This window comes from Juglans microcarpa x Juglans regia, chromosome 3S (assembly GCF_004785595.1).
Source record: "Juglans microcarpa x Juglans regia isolate MS1-56 chromosome 3S, Jm3101_v1.0, whole genome shotgun sequence".
NCBI classification, from domain to species: domain Eukaryota; kingdom Viridiplantae; phylum Streptophyta; class Magnoliopsida; order Fagales; family Juglandaceae; genus Juglans; species Juglans microcarpa x Juglans regia.
In genome coordinates, this window is record NC_054599.1 from 5282963 (window position 1) to 5300417 (window position 17455).

The following is a 17455-nucleotide window of genomic DNA, read 5'->3' on the forward strand; positions in this document are numbered from 1 at the left end:
GAAGTAAGTGACCCATATGGGGTGGGTCTATGGAAATACATTAAGAAGGGTTGGAAGTTCTTCCGAAGACATACACATATTATAGCGGGTGACGACTCTCGTGTCAGATTATGGTATGACAACTAGTGTGGTGAACAAAGTCTCCAAGACACTTTCTTTGCCATATTTGGGATTGAACAAGTGAAGGATGCAGCGATAGCAGACCACTTATTTTTTCTAGTGGCTCCCCTCAATGGAATGTTGATTTCATTAAGGTGGCTCAAGACTGGGAGTTGGAGGTGATCACAGAGTTCTATACAGCACTGTGTTTCGTACGTATGATCGAGGGTACCATGGATAGGATGATTTGGAGCCCTTCCACAAAAGGTAAATTCAGTGTCAAATCACTCCACAAAGTTTTAACGAGCCTAGGCACACACACATTTCCATGGAAAATCATTTAGCAAACAAAAGCTCCTTCCAAAATTGCATTTTTTGTTTGGACAACAGCATTGGGCAAGATTCTCACCATAGATAACTTAAGGAAATGTTAGATAATGGTGTTGGACTGGTGTTGCATGTGCAAGAAAGATGGTGAATCAGTAGACCATTTGTTTATACACTGCGAGGTGGCGAGGACTTTGTGGAATTACTTTTTTATAGGACTTCGCATATTGTGAGTCATGTCTTTTAGATTGGTGGATTTTCTAGTTAGCTGGAGAGGTCTTCAAAGTAATTCACAAGTTGCAACAATCTAGGAAATGACCCTAATTTGCATGTGTTGGTTTATATGGCAGGAATGAAATAATAGAAGTTTCGAAAACCACGAGAAGACAATGGAGGAGTTGAAAGTGTTTTTCTTTAAAACATTGTTCTCATGGGTGGGGGCCATTGTTTGTAATGGATTAAATGTCCATGACTTTTTACTATCAATTATAAGCTCTCATTAGGTATTTCTCATGTATACTCCATGTATACTTAGCCTTTACCTACTTTTATGAATAAAATACCTTGATTACCGATAAAAAAAAAAATCATAAAGAAAATCATGTTAGCTTATTACAAATATAAGATTTCTCAATTTAACTTTTACGAGTCACAGAAAAATATTTTAGTTTAACTTACACAAATGATACCACTTTAACATTATTGAGTAATTATTAAATGGATTTATCAATATGTATTATACTTGAGTAATGGAACTCGTTTCATTTAGAAACAGGAAATTAATTAACTCGAAAACAACTTCGATCTCCTTCGAAGAAATAAACTATGTAACTGATCATAAATAAAAAAACATAACCCGATAATAACCTCATGTTCAAATAGAAACTAAATTAATGGAGTTTGGACAAATTGGTATTTGACTCGATTTTGATTCCATCACAAACCCACATACTCGTCAAACTCCCGCTAAAACTTCTTGAACCTTAAATTAGAAATAAAGATAGAAATATATACAGATCAATTATTCAAGTAAACCAAACCCTTACATTTGCAGAAAAATAAAGGTACCAAACAATATATCCAAAATTATTCAAGTAAACCGAATAGTACATTTTGATATTCATTACTACTAATTTCATTACTTGGTATGATTCGTACAATAGCCTAATTCCTAACCCATTCTTCAAAATTTCTATCTCTGAATGACTAATATTGCACCTTAAATTCCATCTTCACTGCAATATATACAACACCATATACTTATATAGCATAAACCATAACTAAAGAAGTCACAAGAAGATAGAAATTCAAGGGTAGCGTAATAAAGTCGACTTGCCCGACCTGCATTAATCAGAAGAGGCTTTACGCAGTCAGCGACAAGGAGACGATGGAAGAGAGCTTGAATTTTCGGACTTTTGTTGAATTCTCAGGCTGAAAGAGAACCTCAGTACTCGATCTTACAGTAACTTCCTTCCACTCGGAATCTGAAGTCCCTTCACTCCTATAATCCCGAGGTGAGTACAAAACTTGGAGCTTTGAGGGGGCTGAAATTGGCAAATGGTAACTTTAATTCGTATGAAGGTTGAAGAAAATATACACAATAAAATTAAGCACGCATCTAAGAGGTGCTTATACAAGGCGAGTGTCACTTTCCTACTACAACTTTCATTTTTCTCCCTTTTGGGTTCATAAAAATGGAGATGTTTGGATGGCCAATTAGCATCTGCTCTCTTGCAGGCCAATTTTGAACACGATATAGTGCCACAGGCTAATCTATCAAGCAACCCGCAAATCCAAGCACACAGCCATCTTCCAGGCTTTTTTGTTACTGTGATACCATACCCACACCATTTCCAAGCCATATAATCGCCACAGTATCAATAATTTAATTACGATCAGGCTGTAGTCTCACAGTAAAGTGATAGGTAGAGCTAGAGCACATCCAATGCTAATTTCATTAAATTTTTAAGGTCATAGATGCTAATAATATAAAGCATGCACTTACAATTGCAGAATGATATCCATTTAGATATTCTGATCACATAACTGCCTTGTGCTTCTATGCCACGACAGCACTTATTCTTTACTATCATATGTGGTCAGTTTACAGAGTTTGGTAAAAATTTCTATCCTCCCAGAAGAACAATACATCTACATTCTTCCAAAGCTCATGGAAACAAACAAAGCTCATAAATAAATAAATCTGCATTCTTCCAAAGTTCTCATGAAAAATATGCAGTCATGCACTGCTTAGATGAATCATCTGTCCTCCTACTAGAAATGTTATACTATTAATTGCATCTTGGTCCCTATAATGCCTTGAGTAGCTGCAGCATTCTTTAGCTACTCATAAAATTTAACAGTGTTTTGACACAACATTTTCTTCCACATATCACCGAGCATTTTTAAACCTATGGAAGCCCCTTTGAATGAAATGAAATGATAATTATTAATATAGAATATAGAGAATATAATTATTCAGATTAATGTAATTAATCTAATTTAATGTAATTAATATAATGGATCATTGAATTAAATGCGCAATTTCTGGAATTCTCTCACATTCTTTTTTCTGAACAAAAGATGTCAAACATTGAACTAGCATATTACTTACCAAAAAAAAAAAACATTGAACTAGCATATTTAGAAGCTTCAGTTCTCGATATTGTCTAATACAGCTAGTTTGTATTTTTCTTTTTTAACACAGTAACATATATTAACTATTGATGTGATTTAGGGCTAAAGAGCATGCAAAATTGGCCAAACAATTAAATTTAAGACTTCAATATCTCTGAATTCCAAACCCTAATTTTAATCATGATGTATAAAATTAGGGTTCCTAAAAAATATGTGATTTCAATACTACAGCATAACTGTACAGAAAATAAGTAAATTTAGCAACAGATGATTAGGAAATTACCAAATCCAAACATGCTTGTGTTTTGGATGATCAGGCGACTGAATTTTGATCTTTTAATATTTTTCAAAGCCTGGACGTCTTCCTGCTTCCCCTTGAATTCCAGAAATTCCCCTAGGACATATTTGTTGCCTTTAAGCTCCAACCTGCAGAAGTATAAGAAAAACCATTTGACAACCATCCATAAATTGGTTGAAAGTGGAGGAAACAAGACCCAAGTATTTTGACGATTTCATTCTGTCTGCGGAAGCAACTAGGGTCCGATGTGATGGGATGAAAAGCATCTCAATCCCAAGTTACGTGTTTGCCGGAGTCCATCTACCTGTTTAACTTTTTTATTCAACCATAGCTGGCATTGACTGTTTGGGTTGGGATGTTACCCTCCCCTGTCGCACCAAAAATAAAAAAAAACATACTATGTCCACTACACTGTTCATTGATGAAACATGCTTAAGAAACTCAAAAACAAGGATGAATAGCTTTGGAACTATTATGACCAATAAAGAAATTATTATAATAACAAAAATAAAGAAATGAAAAATTGCAATGAACAGTAATATGATACATAAACGATAACCACCAAAACAATTATCTGCAAACTAAGGCCCCGTTTGAATAAACAGGGTCTTATCTCATCCCATCTCATCTTATATCATCTCAACATCCAAACACTACTCAAACACAAACACTTTTCAATTTCTCTTTCATACTTTTTCATCTAATCAATTACTAATCATTTAAATTTCCAAACTTCCATATAAACACAAAAAAAAATTCAACTTTTTCAAATCTCAAAACAAAAATAATATCAAAAGATTATTCTAACAATATTTTAACTTTATAATATTTGTATTCAATTTTTCTCTCTCTTTTCCCAAAACCCAATAAAAATCTTAACACAAACCGTCTCACTACTATTCATAAATTTCTCATCTCATCTTATCTTATCTGACTATCCGAACAGGCCAAGTGGTATGGTAATAAACTAACTTCTGTCAACTCAAAATTTCATTACTTCTTTTAACCAAAACACTTGCACTTAAAATGGGTACATAGTTGGGTTGAGTGCTGTTTCTTGTTTACATGGTAATGGGTACATATCTTGATTTTCAACTTTACCAATCACCATCACATGAATTTTAAGCAATTAAAAAACTATTGTTATGCATCAAAAACAAACACGGCTCCTGCATACTTGAAATTAAGATGCCTCGAGCATGGTTCTAACATTAACCACCCAGATTTAACATTACAACAAATCTATGAGGTATAGATAGCAACACACCTATCCCACATTGGAGCTGTGCTAAGGATGAAATTAAGCTTCTGATGTATAGATTCTTGCATCTCTTTCTTACCACTGCGAAAGGCACCTTTCAACCAACCAGAAAACATATTTTTAGATTCTCGTTTCTGTTGTACCCACTGGTCGTAGGTGATGACCTCGGAGGGAAAATCGCTTGAAGGGATGATACTACAAGTAAAAATAAAGTAACTTATAAAAATTTATGATGTCAGAAACTGGTATTAGCAGAAAATCATGGAGTCACTATACAGTGAATTAAGCAACTACTTACTTTTCAGAACATCACAACAAATATGGGTCATAACAGGTGAATTAAATTCTAACTTATTTGAGCTTCATTTGCAAGCCCTTCAATCAGCTTCAAACATATACAAAACTTCATCTGGGAATTCTGCTATGATTTTGCAAACAGCAAAAGCTTGCAAATCTACTAAGCCTTTAGAAGAAAACAACAAGAAGATCATGAAAATGCAAATGTTCATCTACTGACCCTCACCCAAAAGTCAAAGCCTCTGAAAATCCTCTCAGAAAAGCTCAAAAAATGGGAATTGATCGCATAGTACCAACATATTTTCTCACAATTTCCTAGGCCAATCAATCTTATAGCACAATAAAGCACAAACCACATATTGCAGCCAAAATATAAAGAAAAATTCTTCTCATCAGCCACTATTCACCACCCCACACCACACACCCTATGAAGAACACCTCCACACCCTATGGAAAACACCCCCACACCCTATGAAAAAGCTATAGGTGTGGGATGTGGGAGTGAATAGTGGCTGATTAGTAGAATTCTTCAAAAATAAAAGCACCAACTCCAGGACACGGACAATAAGAACATACAAGCATGTTACAAATACAATTATATAAATTGTAATCACTTTTTAATAACCGCATCATCAGGGAAGCTTCAATGCATACCAAAGCTTCGGATTAGGCAGTACAACTTTGCAAGAAAAATATCCTTCTGGTAAAGCAACTCCTCTCTGTTCAAGATATGATTCAAGAATTGAAGCTTGTTTTTTCGTCTCCATCACCTGACACGTAAAAAGTTAAAGAACCAGTTGTAAGAACATTCTCATTATCAGCAACATTAAAAAATACAAAGAAGACAAAAAAGAAAAGGGAAAAAACCCTATTCTCATAGTCATGGAACTACTAAAACTAAAAGGTTTTTTCAGATATCATAGGACTTATGCTTGAGTGTTTGGTCTAGAGAAGAGTATCTTGGTAGACTCTCAAGTGTTAATAACTTAGTTTCTATTCAAGTTTGTAAGGGAACTTTACCAATTTTTCGTTGTAGAATATGGACCATATTTATGGGCTGTGGGTCATATTTTGTCCTTGTTGATTGCGAAATGTATTTGTGCAGCTTTAATGCATTTTTCCATTTGGTTCCATTAGTCCATGTTCAATTGTACTCAAATATTATGGAAGGGGAATGTATGCCCTATGTGATATTGTTTTAATCACACGGGGGAACTTGGGGACGCCTAGGAATCAATAATATTGTTTTTAAGCATGGCTTTGGGAAATGGGTTTAGGGTTCCATCTTGTCCATACTTTTGTAAGACATTTCTTTGTCTTGAATTTCTTTCTCTTAGCTTCATTATTTTGTTAATCATAGCCCTTCAATGTTTGAAATTCTTAAGAGTAAACCTCTTGTTTATAATTAGCCTTTTCACAGCTTCAACATGGTTCTCCTTCCAGACTAAAGTTCATATATTAAAGGAATTTGAGCCATCTGTCGGTTTTGTATTTCATCTCTTCAGTTTTCTGTGGTTTGGTTTCACTTTTGACATATTGCTTTCTTTGTTCCAGAAGAGACGTCTCCCCAAACTTATTAATTCCATTTTCATCTCCGATGTATTCCATCTTCGGTCAGCCTGTAATATCAACTCAAAAGGTCCCTCGATCAAATATCTACTACATAAAAAAAATGGTGACATCACTATTTCAATGTATGCATCTACACTACTTATTTCAAGCTAGAAATTAGCTTCTTTAGCTCCACCATAACTAAAGTGATTGACAGAGTCTACCGAAAGCAATATATCATTTGGACCACTAGTTACTTATTAATAATCAATAAGAATGACACCATTTCTCCTAAATATCAAACAATGAAGCTATCCACGGAATTCAAAGAATTAAATGAAAATGGGGCATTAGTTAATAGATATTAGATGCATCCACTAAAGAGAAAGGATCACCGGCAATCCAAAACAAGTTAGTTCTGTTGGGGTATATGTGGAGACTGGTTTTGGAGCTAAAAAAGGTATTGGCTAAAAGTTAGCTCGAGCCAAAGTTCGTTCGACATCGCTCGACATACCGCTCGAGCGAAGATCAAGTCCGAGAGTTCGCTCGAGTCTCGCTCGACACTCGCTCGACACTCCGCTCAAGCCAATGTTCATTTGGCTATTCGCTCGAGTCGCTCTTGACACTCTGCATCGAACGAAATACACAGTTTTTGCTAGATTAGGGTTTCCAACGCCACTCACTATAAATATATCATATTAGACTTGTGTTGGACGGCCTCAAGCATATTTTTAGAGAGAACAATTGTCTAGTGAGTGCATATTGTGTGAAAGAGCAAAAAGTCCTAGAGAGTGTGAGTTGAGATTGAGTGATTGTAATCTCCTCTGGTTAATAAGATTTCTACAGCTTTGTGGACGTAGGCAATTTGCTGAATAACGTATATTGTGTGTCGTGTTCTTGATTGTGTTGCTTTTACTTTACTTATCGTTGGTGTATGTGTTTTGCATAACATTTCACAACAACTGGTATCAAGAGTAAAAGTCAGATCTGAAGGAGAATGATGGCTGGAGATAAAGTGAACGCACCCGGGATTGAGAAGTTTGACAGCACTAATTTTGAGTACTGGAAGATACAGATTGATGATTATCTCTATGGGAAGAGGCTCCACCTTCCACTGTTGCGAAAGAAGCTGGAGAGCATGGATGATGCTGAGTAGACCCTGTTAGATCGACAGGTTCTAGGTCTTGTTCGGCTGAACTTGTCCAGAACAGTGACACACAATGTCAGTAAGGAGAGAACAACTGTGGATCTCATGGCGACTTTGTCAGTTATGTATGAAAAGCCGTCGGCAAACAATAAGGTGCACTTGATGAAGAAATTGTTCAATCTGAAGATGTCTGAAGGTATGTCTGTAGCCCAACACTTGAATGAATTTAATAAGATCACAAATTAATTGTCTTCTGTAGAGATTGAGTTTGATGATGAGATCAAAGCATTGATTCTATTGGCATCGCTACCAAATAGTTGGGAGGCCATGAAGATGGTTGTGAGTAGTTCAGCCGGCAAATCAAAACTGAACTATGATGACATACGTGACATGGTACTTGCTGAAGAGGTACGTAGGAGAGACTCAGGTGAGTCTTCGGGTTCTGGATAGGCCCTGATTGTTGACAATAGAGGCAGAGGACATAATAGGTCAAGCTCCAAGAGTAAGGGGAAGAACAAGATGAGATCTGGGCAACAGATCACATGCTGGAGTTGTAGCAAGTCGGGCCACATCAAGAGAAACTACAGGAATCAAAAAAGTTCTGATGATGATGTTGTGAATGTAGTGGCAGAAGAAATTCATGATGCCTTACTTCTTGCAGTGCACAGTCCGATTGATGATTGGATGTTGGATTCAGAGTCTTCATTCCATAGCACCTTACATCAAGAAACCATGCAGAATTATGTTGCTGGTGATTTTGGGAAGATGTATGCGGCTGATAGAGAGGCATTGGATGTAGTGGGAGTGGGTGATGTGCACATGACACTTCCAAACAGGAGCGTGTGGACTTTACAGCAAGTTAGACATGTTTCAAATCTGAAGAAAAACCTGATCTCTGTGGGATAGTTTGATGACAGCGGTTTTGCAGTAGCGTTTTCTGGAAGAGTTTGGAAGATCACTAAGGGTGCGCTGGTCCTAACGCATGGTAAGAGATCTAACTCTTTGTATTTAACATCAGAGTTTAGTCATGTGAAGGGAAATACAAGAGTGCAAAAAGGCAAGCTTGATTGCGCAAAACATGTGAGGAAGCCAAAGAGAGTCAGCTTTATCGCTCCTCATGAAAGCCTGGGAAAGTTAGCTAAGGTTGCCAAGATCAGTTTGAGACTAGATACTCTTGGTGCAGTGGGAGTTGTGAGTCGCCCTGTAGATGTGCTGACTAAGGGCGATGTATGTGGAAGACTGAAGTCGGGCTTGACTTCAATGCGTCTTCTAGCTTGAAGACGAGAGCTATGAGCTGCAGAGATGATAGAGCTTGGCTGGAAACAGTGGCTGGCATGTGGAGACTCAGTCTCCAAGTGGGAGATTGTTGGGGTATATGTGAAGACAGGTTTCGGAGCTGAAAAAGGTATTTACTGAAAGTTGGCTGGACAATTGGCTCGAGCCAAAGTTCGCTCGACATACCGCTCGAGCGAAGATCAAGTCCGAGAGTTCGCTCGAGTACCGCTCGACACTCCGCTCGAGCGAGACACAAAACCTAGTGTTCGCTCGACACTCCGCTCGAGCCAATGTTCATTTGGCTGTTCACTCAAATAGCGCTCGACACTCCGCTCGAGCGAAGTACGCAGTTTTTGCCAGATTAGGATTTCCAGCGCCACTCACTATAAATATATCATATTAAACTTGTGTTGAACGGCCTCAAGTATATTTTTGAGATAGAACAATTGTATAGTGAGTGCATATTGTTTGAAATAGCAAAAAGCCCTAGAGAGTGTGAGTTGAGATTGAGTGATTGTAATCTCCTCTGGTTAATAAAATTTCTGCAGCTCCGTGGACGTAGACAATTTGCCGAACCACGTATATTGTGTGTCGTATTCTTGATTGTGTTGCTTTTACTTTACTTGTCATCGTTGGTATGTATATTTTGCATAACATTTCACAACAAGTTCCTAATCATTATCCCTAAACGAGTTACAACAACAAGCTCTAGCGTCCTATATCTGCAAGAAGATTGTGAAGTCATCCACCAAGAAAATAGATTCAAATAGTGACTTACAGGATCAGGAAGACGCTCTGTTTTTTGCATATTGCCGCTTTCACAATTCCAGCTGCCATCCGCATTCAAGGATACAAATCCAGATAAATTCTTAACAGATATCACCACTGCCTCCCTGAAATAATTTAAAGATTAAATACAAAATGAAAGAAATGGAAGCAAACAGAGAAAATAGATGCCTAATAATCTCTCTTTTGTTTCACTCCTCTACATATCCAGGGTTTTTTACAACATTTTCTCCTCAGCCAAACATAAGATGAAAAATTCAGCAAATTTTAAAGTTCAGAAAGCGAAAAATCTTGCCCTTCGGTAACAAGAACCATGTCGACATTCTGTCGTGAACCGGTGTCGGCGTCTGGTATTCGAAGCCCCACATACACCTTTCCACCATAAAGCTTTTCAAACCTGGACAATGTTTTCAAAAACAAAACTTAAATTACAGGAGCATACTCTCTGTCTGGATCACTAGAAAAAACAGGAAGGAAAGAGAAGAAAATAAACAGAAAATATTGAATCTCATATTTTCTGCTGATTCAGCCAGTTAGTTTGAACAAAAGATCAATAATAATAAATTAAAAAAAAAAAAAAAAAAGCAAATTGCTTGCTTGAGAAGAAATAAGATGCTTCAATTCAATCAGTTCGTAAACGATGAGGAAGAACTAAAAAAAATCACATATCTACTTTCTCTTGTTTGTCTCGCACTTTCACAGCAACCAAACAGATTAAATGATCGAGAAAAAATAATTTCTTTAAAAAAAAACAGTAAATACCGATTTGCGACTACGAAAAGAGCACTAGAATCAGAGGTTTCCATCTCCAAGACATCGTCATCGTATAATAAACACCTGAACAATGTGTAAATGAACACACAACAACAGAAGATCTCTATCCACATGGTATTGCCGCTCCTGTTTAGCTCCTCACAATTTTGGCGTGGCTTGAAAATATGCAAATGCAATGGCACAATGTGGAGCAATTTAAGTAGATATATCTTCAATTTTCTCTACTTTTCCTCGGGAAAAAAGTTTTCCGTGTATTGACGTCGGTAACATCTGGTCGCGTTCCGTTGTTGTCAACAACCGTTCAAGGATTTAAATCCGCGAATTTTAGAATAAATAAATTACATCTTATAATAATAAAAAGAAAAATACTTTTATTATAAAAATAAATATATAAATTGATGTAATTTAATATGATAGATTATATTATAAATAATTTTATTGTAAAATATATCTAATGTGTCATATAAAATTATATTATATTGTAAATTTACTTTTATAAGATTTGTTTATAATTTTAATATTTCTCAGAAATGGTAATGGAAAATGATTTATAAAATTTTATGATATACAATCCTCTCAAAACTCTTTTTAAAAAAAGTGGGCAAATTTGAAATCTATATTAAAAATTCATTTTTTTAATTGTTGACTCTACTTTACTTCTATAAAAGAAGTACTCGAAGATAGCATACTTTATAATTGTATCTAATACTATTCATTCCTATAAAAAAAAAAAAAAACATTACTCATTAGTTTTTAAATATTTGGTTTTATTTTGTAAGTTTATTTGGATACCCCTAAATGTTATATGACAAAATTTCTATGTCTAATTTTATTTAAATTTAAAATTTATAATTTGGATAAGAACTTTAAAGAAATCTCAATCCATTACATGCTTTAAATACATAATAAAATATAAATATATGCCACTGATAAAAGTGATCGATTGACTTTTTCTTTTTAATTTTTAATTTTTTTACTTAATGGTTAAGAAAGTGAATATCAATAAATTAGTATTTTTTTCTATTTTTTAAAAATATTTAAAGACATTTAAAAAATTATTAACAAAAACAAGACAAAAATATAAAAGTGCATTTGCACTTATCAGTTTGAATTCTTCGATTGATGATCAGTCCTTGTAGCACTACCCTTTATGAAATGAGTCATTTTTGAACACAAAATTTTAAATTAATTATTAAATAATATAACTCGTAAGAGCTCGGCTAAACTTATATAATCAGTACACTTTTCTCTTTCCTAAACACTTTTCTCTTCGTACACATGTGAAAAAATTCGTAGTTTTCCGTTACTTGGGTGGTTGGTGAAGGAGGGAGGATGGGTTTCTACAAGAATATTGTAATTGAATCCAAGCTTTTCTCACTTGCTAAGGATGGGGGCTGGTTAATCATCACTGAGGAAAGCTGGAGGGTGAAGTCAAGGCTATCTTTGGATCCTTCAACAGTGCACTGGTTGGCCAAGGCACTAATAGATTGTTCGAAGGAAGCGAAACGTGATTTTTTCACCACCGTAAGGGAGGGTAGTCAAAGCTTTCTGGTGCAGCGGTGTTCGAATGGTCAGGAAGATATACTGCAGTGGTGGAATGTGGGGGTGATGGTAAAAGAAACTTTGTCTTTGTGCCTGAAGAGAAGGATGGCAATGGGTGGAGAGAAAGATGGGGAGGCATTGTGGGAGTTTTTCCAGGAAAGGAAGTACACTACCAGTAAGAGTGTATTACGACCATCGATGCAAAAAGAGCCACCTTTCTCCTACAAGGAGGCACTATTGGTGGAGCCTCCTCGACAACCCCTGGAGTCAAGACAGATAAGTGGAGGCAATGTACAGCAGAGAAGAGGCTTCAACTATGATACTGACATATGACGGCGTAGGGGGAGCAGACTTGCAGGTGGCGTGGTAGAGGGGGGAAGTGTTTTGTGCTCTGCGGGACGTGAAGCTGCAATTGGGTATGTTACATAATCAAGTTGATAGTCTAATTACTATTGTCGAACTTAAAAAGGAAATGGCTGGGGAGGAAAGGGCTGGGTCTTGGCTAAGTAAAGAGATTCGGGCTAGACAGCAAGAGGGCCTAGGCCCATCGAATGAGGGCTTTGGCCTTCCAAAGGCTAGCCAATCAAAGGCCTTGAATCAGATCAAGCCCACTAGTGGGCCTATCGCACATGGGCCCAAGCCCGCTCGGAAGAAGGGTGTGGCGCCCTCGACCCCCACGTGTTATTTTTGTGGAGTTCGTGACACCGGGATGATGACCACACGGATCACGCACCCTAAAGACCAGTGCTCAAAGTGTGTACAACATACATTAAATGTACAGTAATATTCGCAGCGGAGGAAATAAAAGGGTTTTTCTTTATTAAGTACCAGAATTGTTTCAAAAACAATAAAATAACTTTACAAATATTTTACAGTCTTCCGTCAGATAATTTAAAGAAAGCAAATAACATAAGGGAAACAAATCCCAAAACACTGAACAACATAACAGCGACTTAAGCTTCTGGCAGAGTCGGTCCTTCAGGTTCATACTCGGGCTCTGCGTCAAACTCTACGGCACCATAAAACAGAACCGTAGGGTAAACACCACTATGAGATTCTGACATCTCAGCAAGTAATCAACCAAAATAACAACCAAGAGATTTAAAACACATTTATACAAACACGTGTTCCCATGCGGACAAAATAACAACTTACATTCCTTTCCCAAAAATACCATTTTTATTCTTACACCCAAAAATCCCATTTTTTGTCCCAATCATATTTATTATGAATTTACGCATGCACCACGGTCTCCCCTATGGACCGTCTGCACACCCTGGCTCTCTTCATCACATCACGGGTAACGTCCGTGCATGAGACTTCGTAACGAGCGATGCTCAGTTTCGCGCTCAGCACGTACATAGCCAAGCATCCTCTAACCTCGCCAGCCAAAGGTCACGGAATCGGTACGAGAGCGTTACCGTCTCGTCCGTTCCCGTCGTCGCCCTGCGACAACTCAGAGGATGTCACGTCAGTCTGTTACGCTCCCAGTGACCAGAAGAGCTCCACCGAGATAATGCCCCATCTCAGCTTGGGGTCGTGAAACACACGCACCCACGCAACAGTATCAATATCCAACAGACTTCGTGACATTACCGCATAATTTAACAAAACGATAATTTATGCTTTTCAACAGTTTATTGGAATACGCATTTAAATAATTCATTTATAAATTCTCAATAAACGTCGAAACACAGTTTCACAAATACACGCATAATCCCATCAGCCAATCCGGCCCAAGGCCCATTTTTTCACAATACCATTTAAAGCCCAACACTTCAACAAATACAATACATTTCCAACAACCAACAATGTACAATTAAACAACAGTTTATAAAGCCAATAAATACAACAATTTATTTATAAAATTGGAAAATTACAAATAATATTAATAAAAGAGAAAATTACATACACACGATGAAATTGATAAAATCTGGAAGATCACGTGAAAAGAAGTGCTGCCAACAGTGGCGACGGCGTCTCACGGCTGAACACTGACAAACCGTTCTCTCAACTCACGGGTTGTAACAAAACACCAGATGGAAACTCAACAAACAACCCAACAATAAATCAAGAATCTGAGTAAAATACAAGATTTTGAAAGCACAAAGAGCTCGGCAAATCACAACACCTCACGGATTTACAAACCAAAAACACATAAATAATTAACCCAGAAATGAAAGAGTTCAAGAGGAAGTTGTTCTCGGATCACACCAAAATTTTCGATTGATTTATCCAAAACAAAACCAAACACACTCGAACGGAGATCCCCAAACCATGAGAAGCCGTGGTCTACTTATAGGCCAAATGCGGCGGTTCGCATGGCGTGCGTGTCGCACGGTGGAGAAAGGAAATAACGGCAGCATGCCGTAGAAAAAAGAAGTCCTCTCGCGGACGTGTGGCACGGCGACACTCACGGAAGCCATGCCCATCGCCACCGAGGAGCTTGCGGAAGAACAAGTGACCGTGCGATGCCACGGGTTGACAGCAAGCCCTCGGGGTGCATGCCGAACGACACGAGAGAGTGAGACGTAGGTGGAGGTGGCTCTCAGCTGGGATCTACTTTCAGCAGCAGCTGCGTGGAGATCCGGTGGAAGAAGCAGAAATGAAGAAGAAAAAGGAGGAAGAAGAAACGGGAAGAAGAAGCAGCAGGGTGCGGCGCGAGAAGGAAATAAGATGGAGCCCTAGCTCCATCAAAAACGACGCCGTTTCTTCTTGTAGGGGCTGGGTTCTCACGGGCTGGGTAGGTCCTCGGCTGGGCTCCAGTAAACACACACACACAACACACACGGCCCAATAATAAAACAATACAAATAATCAAAATAACATACTCTAAAATAAATTTAAAATAAAATACCAAAACAAATAACAAATAACATATTTAATTAACACATTAAAATAACAAAATAACACCTCAAAATAATAAGGATTAAAAATTCAAGTGAAACTAGAGATCTCACAAAGGGGCCTTCTCCCTCATGGAGGATCTGTCAGGAAGCTTCCAGACAAGCCTCAGCTAATGGTAGCCCAGCCATCGTGCCAGAGTCCTCATCAACGGCACCATGACTTGTCGTGGGTCCTCCGACGACCCAGATGGTGCCGGCGATGGAGGCAGAAAGTGCGCCAAGGTTGCAATCTAGGCTTTTCGAAGAGATCTTGCCGTCGTGTGTTGTCACCTCTCCTTAGTGTGGACAGAAAATGTCGATGACCACCATAGAGGGCCTCCTTAGATGGAGGCCCCTGTGCACTTCCTGGACCACCTGGAGTTATGTTGACTAGAAGGGCAGAGATCTCACCAGCGTGTGTTTCATCTCTACCCAGTGTGGACAAAAACTGCCGATGACCACCAAAGAGGCATCACCTCCTCAAATCGAGGCCCTTGTGCACTTCCTGGACCACTTGGAGTTTATGTCGACGAGAATGACACTTTCAGAAACTTGCGAAGGGGTGGAAGGTGAGGTGGAGATGGCTGTGGAGGTGGAGGACGAGGGTCTACTTCAGAACTTGGCCAATGAGGATTCAAGGGTCCCTGAAACTTAGTTGTCCACTAGCAATGTCCTGGTTGAATGGGAGGATTGGAGTATTTTTGGGGAAGAGGAGAGGAGGCCAGTTTCTAACCTGCAGTGGGTTCCCAGTGAAGGGGAGCCTATCCCATTGAATCGTATGTTACCCAATGAAGCAAATGTGTCGGATTGGGTGCTCTATAAGGTGAAAAAGATCCAATACTGTGTTGGAATGGAGTGTGTAGGTTATGAAGAACAGTTCATGGCCTTATTTACTATCATTGAGGTAGGCCATTCGCAGTCTAAGAAGTTATGATCTAAAAAATAGATGGAGCTCAAGCGCCTTACTTGGTCGATGAATGACGAGGAAAGCTCAAGTCGTGCTAGAGCCAAAGGGAAGGGGCTTGCCTTTTCTATACCAAAAATTGTATCTTGGAATGTTCGCGGGTTGAATGAAGCAAACAAACGACTTTGTATAAAAAAATTTGCTTTAGGAGTGGAGGGCAGGTATAGTATGTTTACAAGAAACTAAACTGAATTTTGTTTCTATGAGGATTGTGCAAAGTGTCTAGAGTTGTACTTATGCGGATTGGATTTATCTTGCTTCTAAGCAAGCTTTAGGTGGAATCTTATTGATATGGGATAAAAGAGTTGTGGAGAAAATGGAGGAGTTCGTGGGGGAGTATACTGTGGCCTACTCTTTCAAGAGTGTGGTAAACAATTTTCTGCAGGCTTTTGCAGGTTTATACTAACCAAACGTAAACAATGAACAAAGGCTTTTATGGGAAGAACTCGCGGGATTACATAGTTGGTGGGAGCTTCCCTGGTGCATAGGCGGAGATTTCAATGTCATCAGATTCCCTAGTGAACGATATGGAGACAGTAGAATGCGCCCAACAATGTTAGACTTTTCAGAGTGTATATTCGACTTAAACCTGTAGGATATTCCTCTCATTGAGGGCTCTTTTACTTGATCAAATAATCAGACATGGTCCCGACTGGACAAATTTCTAATCTCGCCAAAGTGGGAAGTGCATTATCCGAAGGTGTGCCAAAAGAGGTCGCCACATCTTTGCTTGGACCATTTTCCCATCTTGTTCGATTATAGTGGCATACAAGGTGGGTGTTAATCCTTCAAGTTTGAAAACATGTGGCTGAAAAATGAAGGATTTATGGATAAGGTTAGGCAATGGTGGTCTTCATATCAGTTTCTTGATACCCCCTCTTTCATTTTAACTGGTAAACTTAAAGTCTTGAAGTATGATCTTAAGATCTGGAATGCTCAATCCTTTGGTGATTGAGAGGAGTGAAAGAAATCCATGATGGAGGAGTTGCAACAGTTTGAGAGGATACTTGTGGATAGGGTCCTCTCACCTGAGGAGCTATAACGAAAGGTAGAGTTGAATTCAGAATAGGATAGAATTTTATCTTTGGAGGAGATCACTTGGCGACAGAAGTCGAGAGCATTGTGGTTAAAAGAAGGAGATCAGAGCACAAAGTTCTTCCATAGAGTTGCTAATTCCCACAGAAGAACTAATACTATTGAAATGCTAAATATCAATGGTATGGAACGTAAAGAGGCCCCCAGGATTCAGGAGCATGTGGTGGACTTCTATGAACAATTGCTTTCAGAACGAGAGGGTTGGAGGCCTAAGCTTAATGGCCTCGGCTTTGACACTATCGAGCCTCAGATAGCATCTTAGTTGGAGCAACCTTTTAAAGATGTGGAAGTTTTTGATGTAGTGAGACACATGGCTAAAGATAAAGCTCCCGGTGTAGATGGTTTCTCGATGGGCTTCTTCCAAGCTTGTTGGGAGGTAGTGAAAAAGGACATCATGAATGTGTTTTAGGAAATATTCTCAGCTAGGAAATTTGAGAAAAAACTTAATGTCACTTTTATTGTGCTGATCCCAAAAAGATTGGAGCCTCAGAGATTAAGGACTTTCGACCTATTAGTC

At 38.3% G+C, this 17455-nt stretch overlaps 1 protein-coding gene across 2 annotated transcripts; it reads right to left on the minus strand.

The window, feature by feature from the left end:
* Positions 1-1521: 1521 nt before the first annotated feature.
* LOC121258419 lies at positions 1522-10734 on the minus strand. 2 transcript variants are annotated; one of them, XM_041159926.1, is made up of 7 exons: positions 10441-10734; positions 9974-10075; positions 9671-9785; positions 5574-5689; positions 4629-4838; positions 3347-3489; positions 1522-1970 (listed from the first exon to the last, which is right to left on the minus strand). In XM_041159926.1, the coding sequence occupies exons 1-7, from the start codon at positions 10563-10565 to the stop codon at positions 1789-1791; spliced, it is 993 nt and encodes a 330-aa protein (XP_041015860.1). In that variant the 5' UTR covers positions 10566-10734; the 3' UTR covers positions 1522-1788. The 2 variants fall into 2 exon arrangements, with proteins under 2 accessions (XP_041015860.1, XP_041015861.1); XM_041159927.1 differs by having other exon boundaries at positions 4629-4817; positions 10441-10732.
* Positions 10735-17455: the final 6721 nt, after the last annotated feature.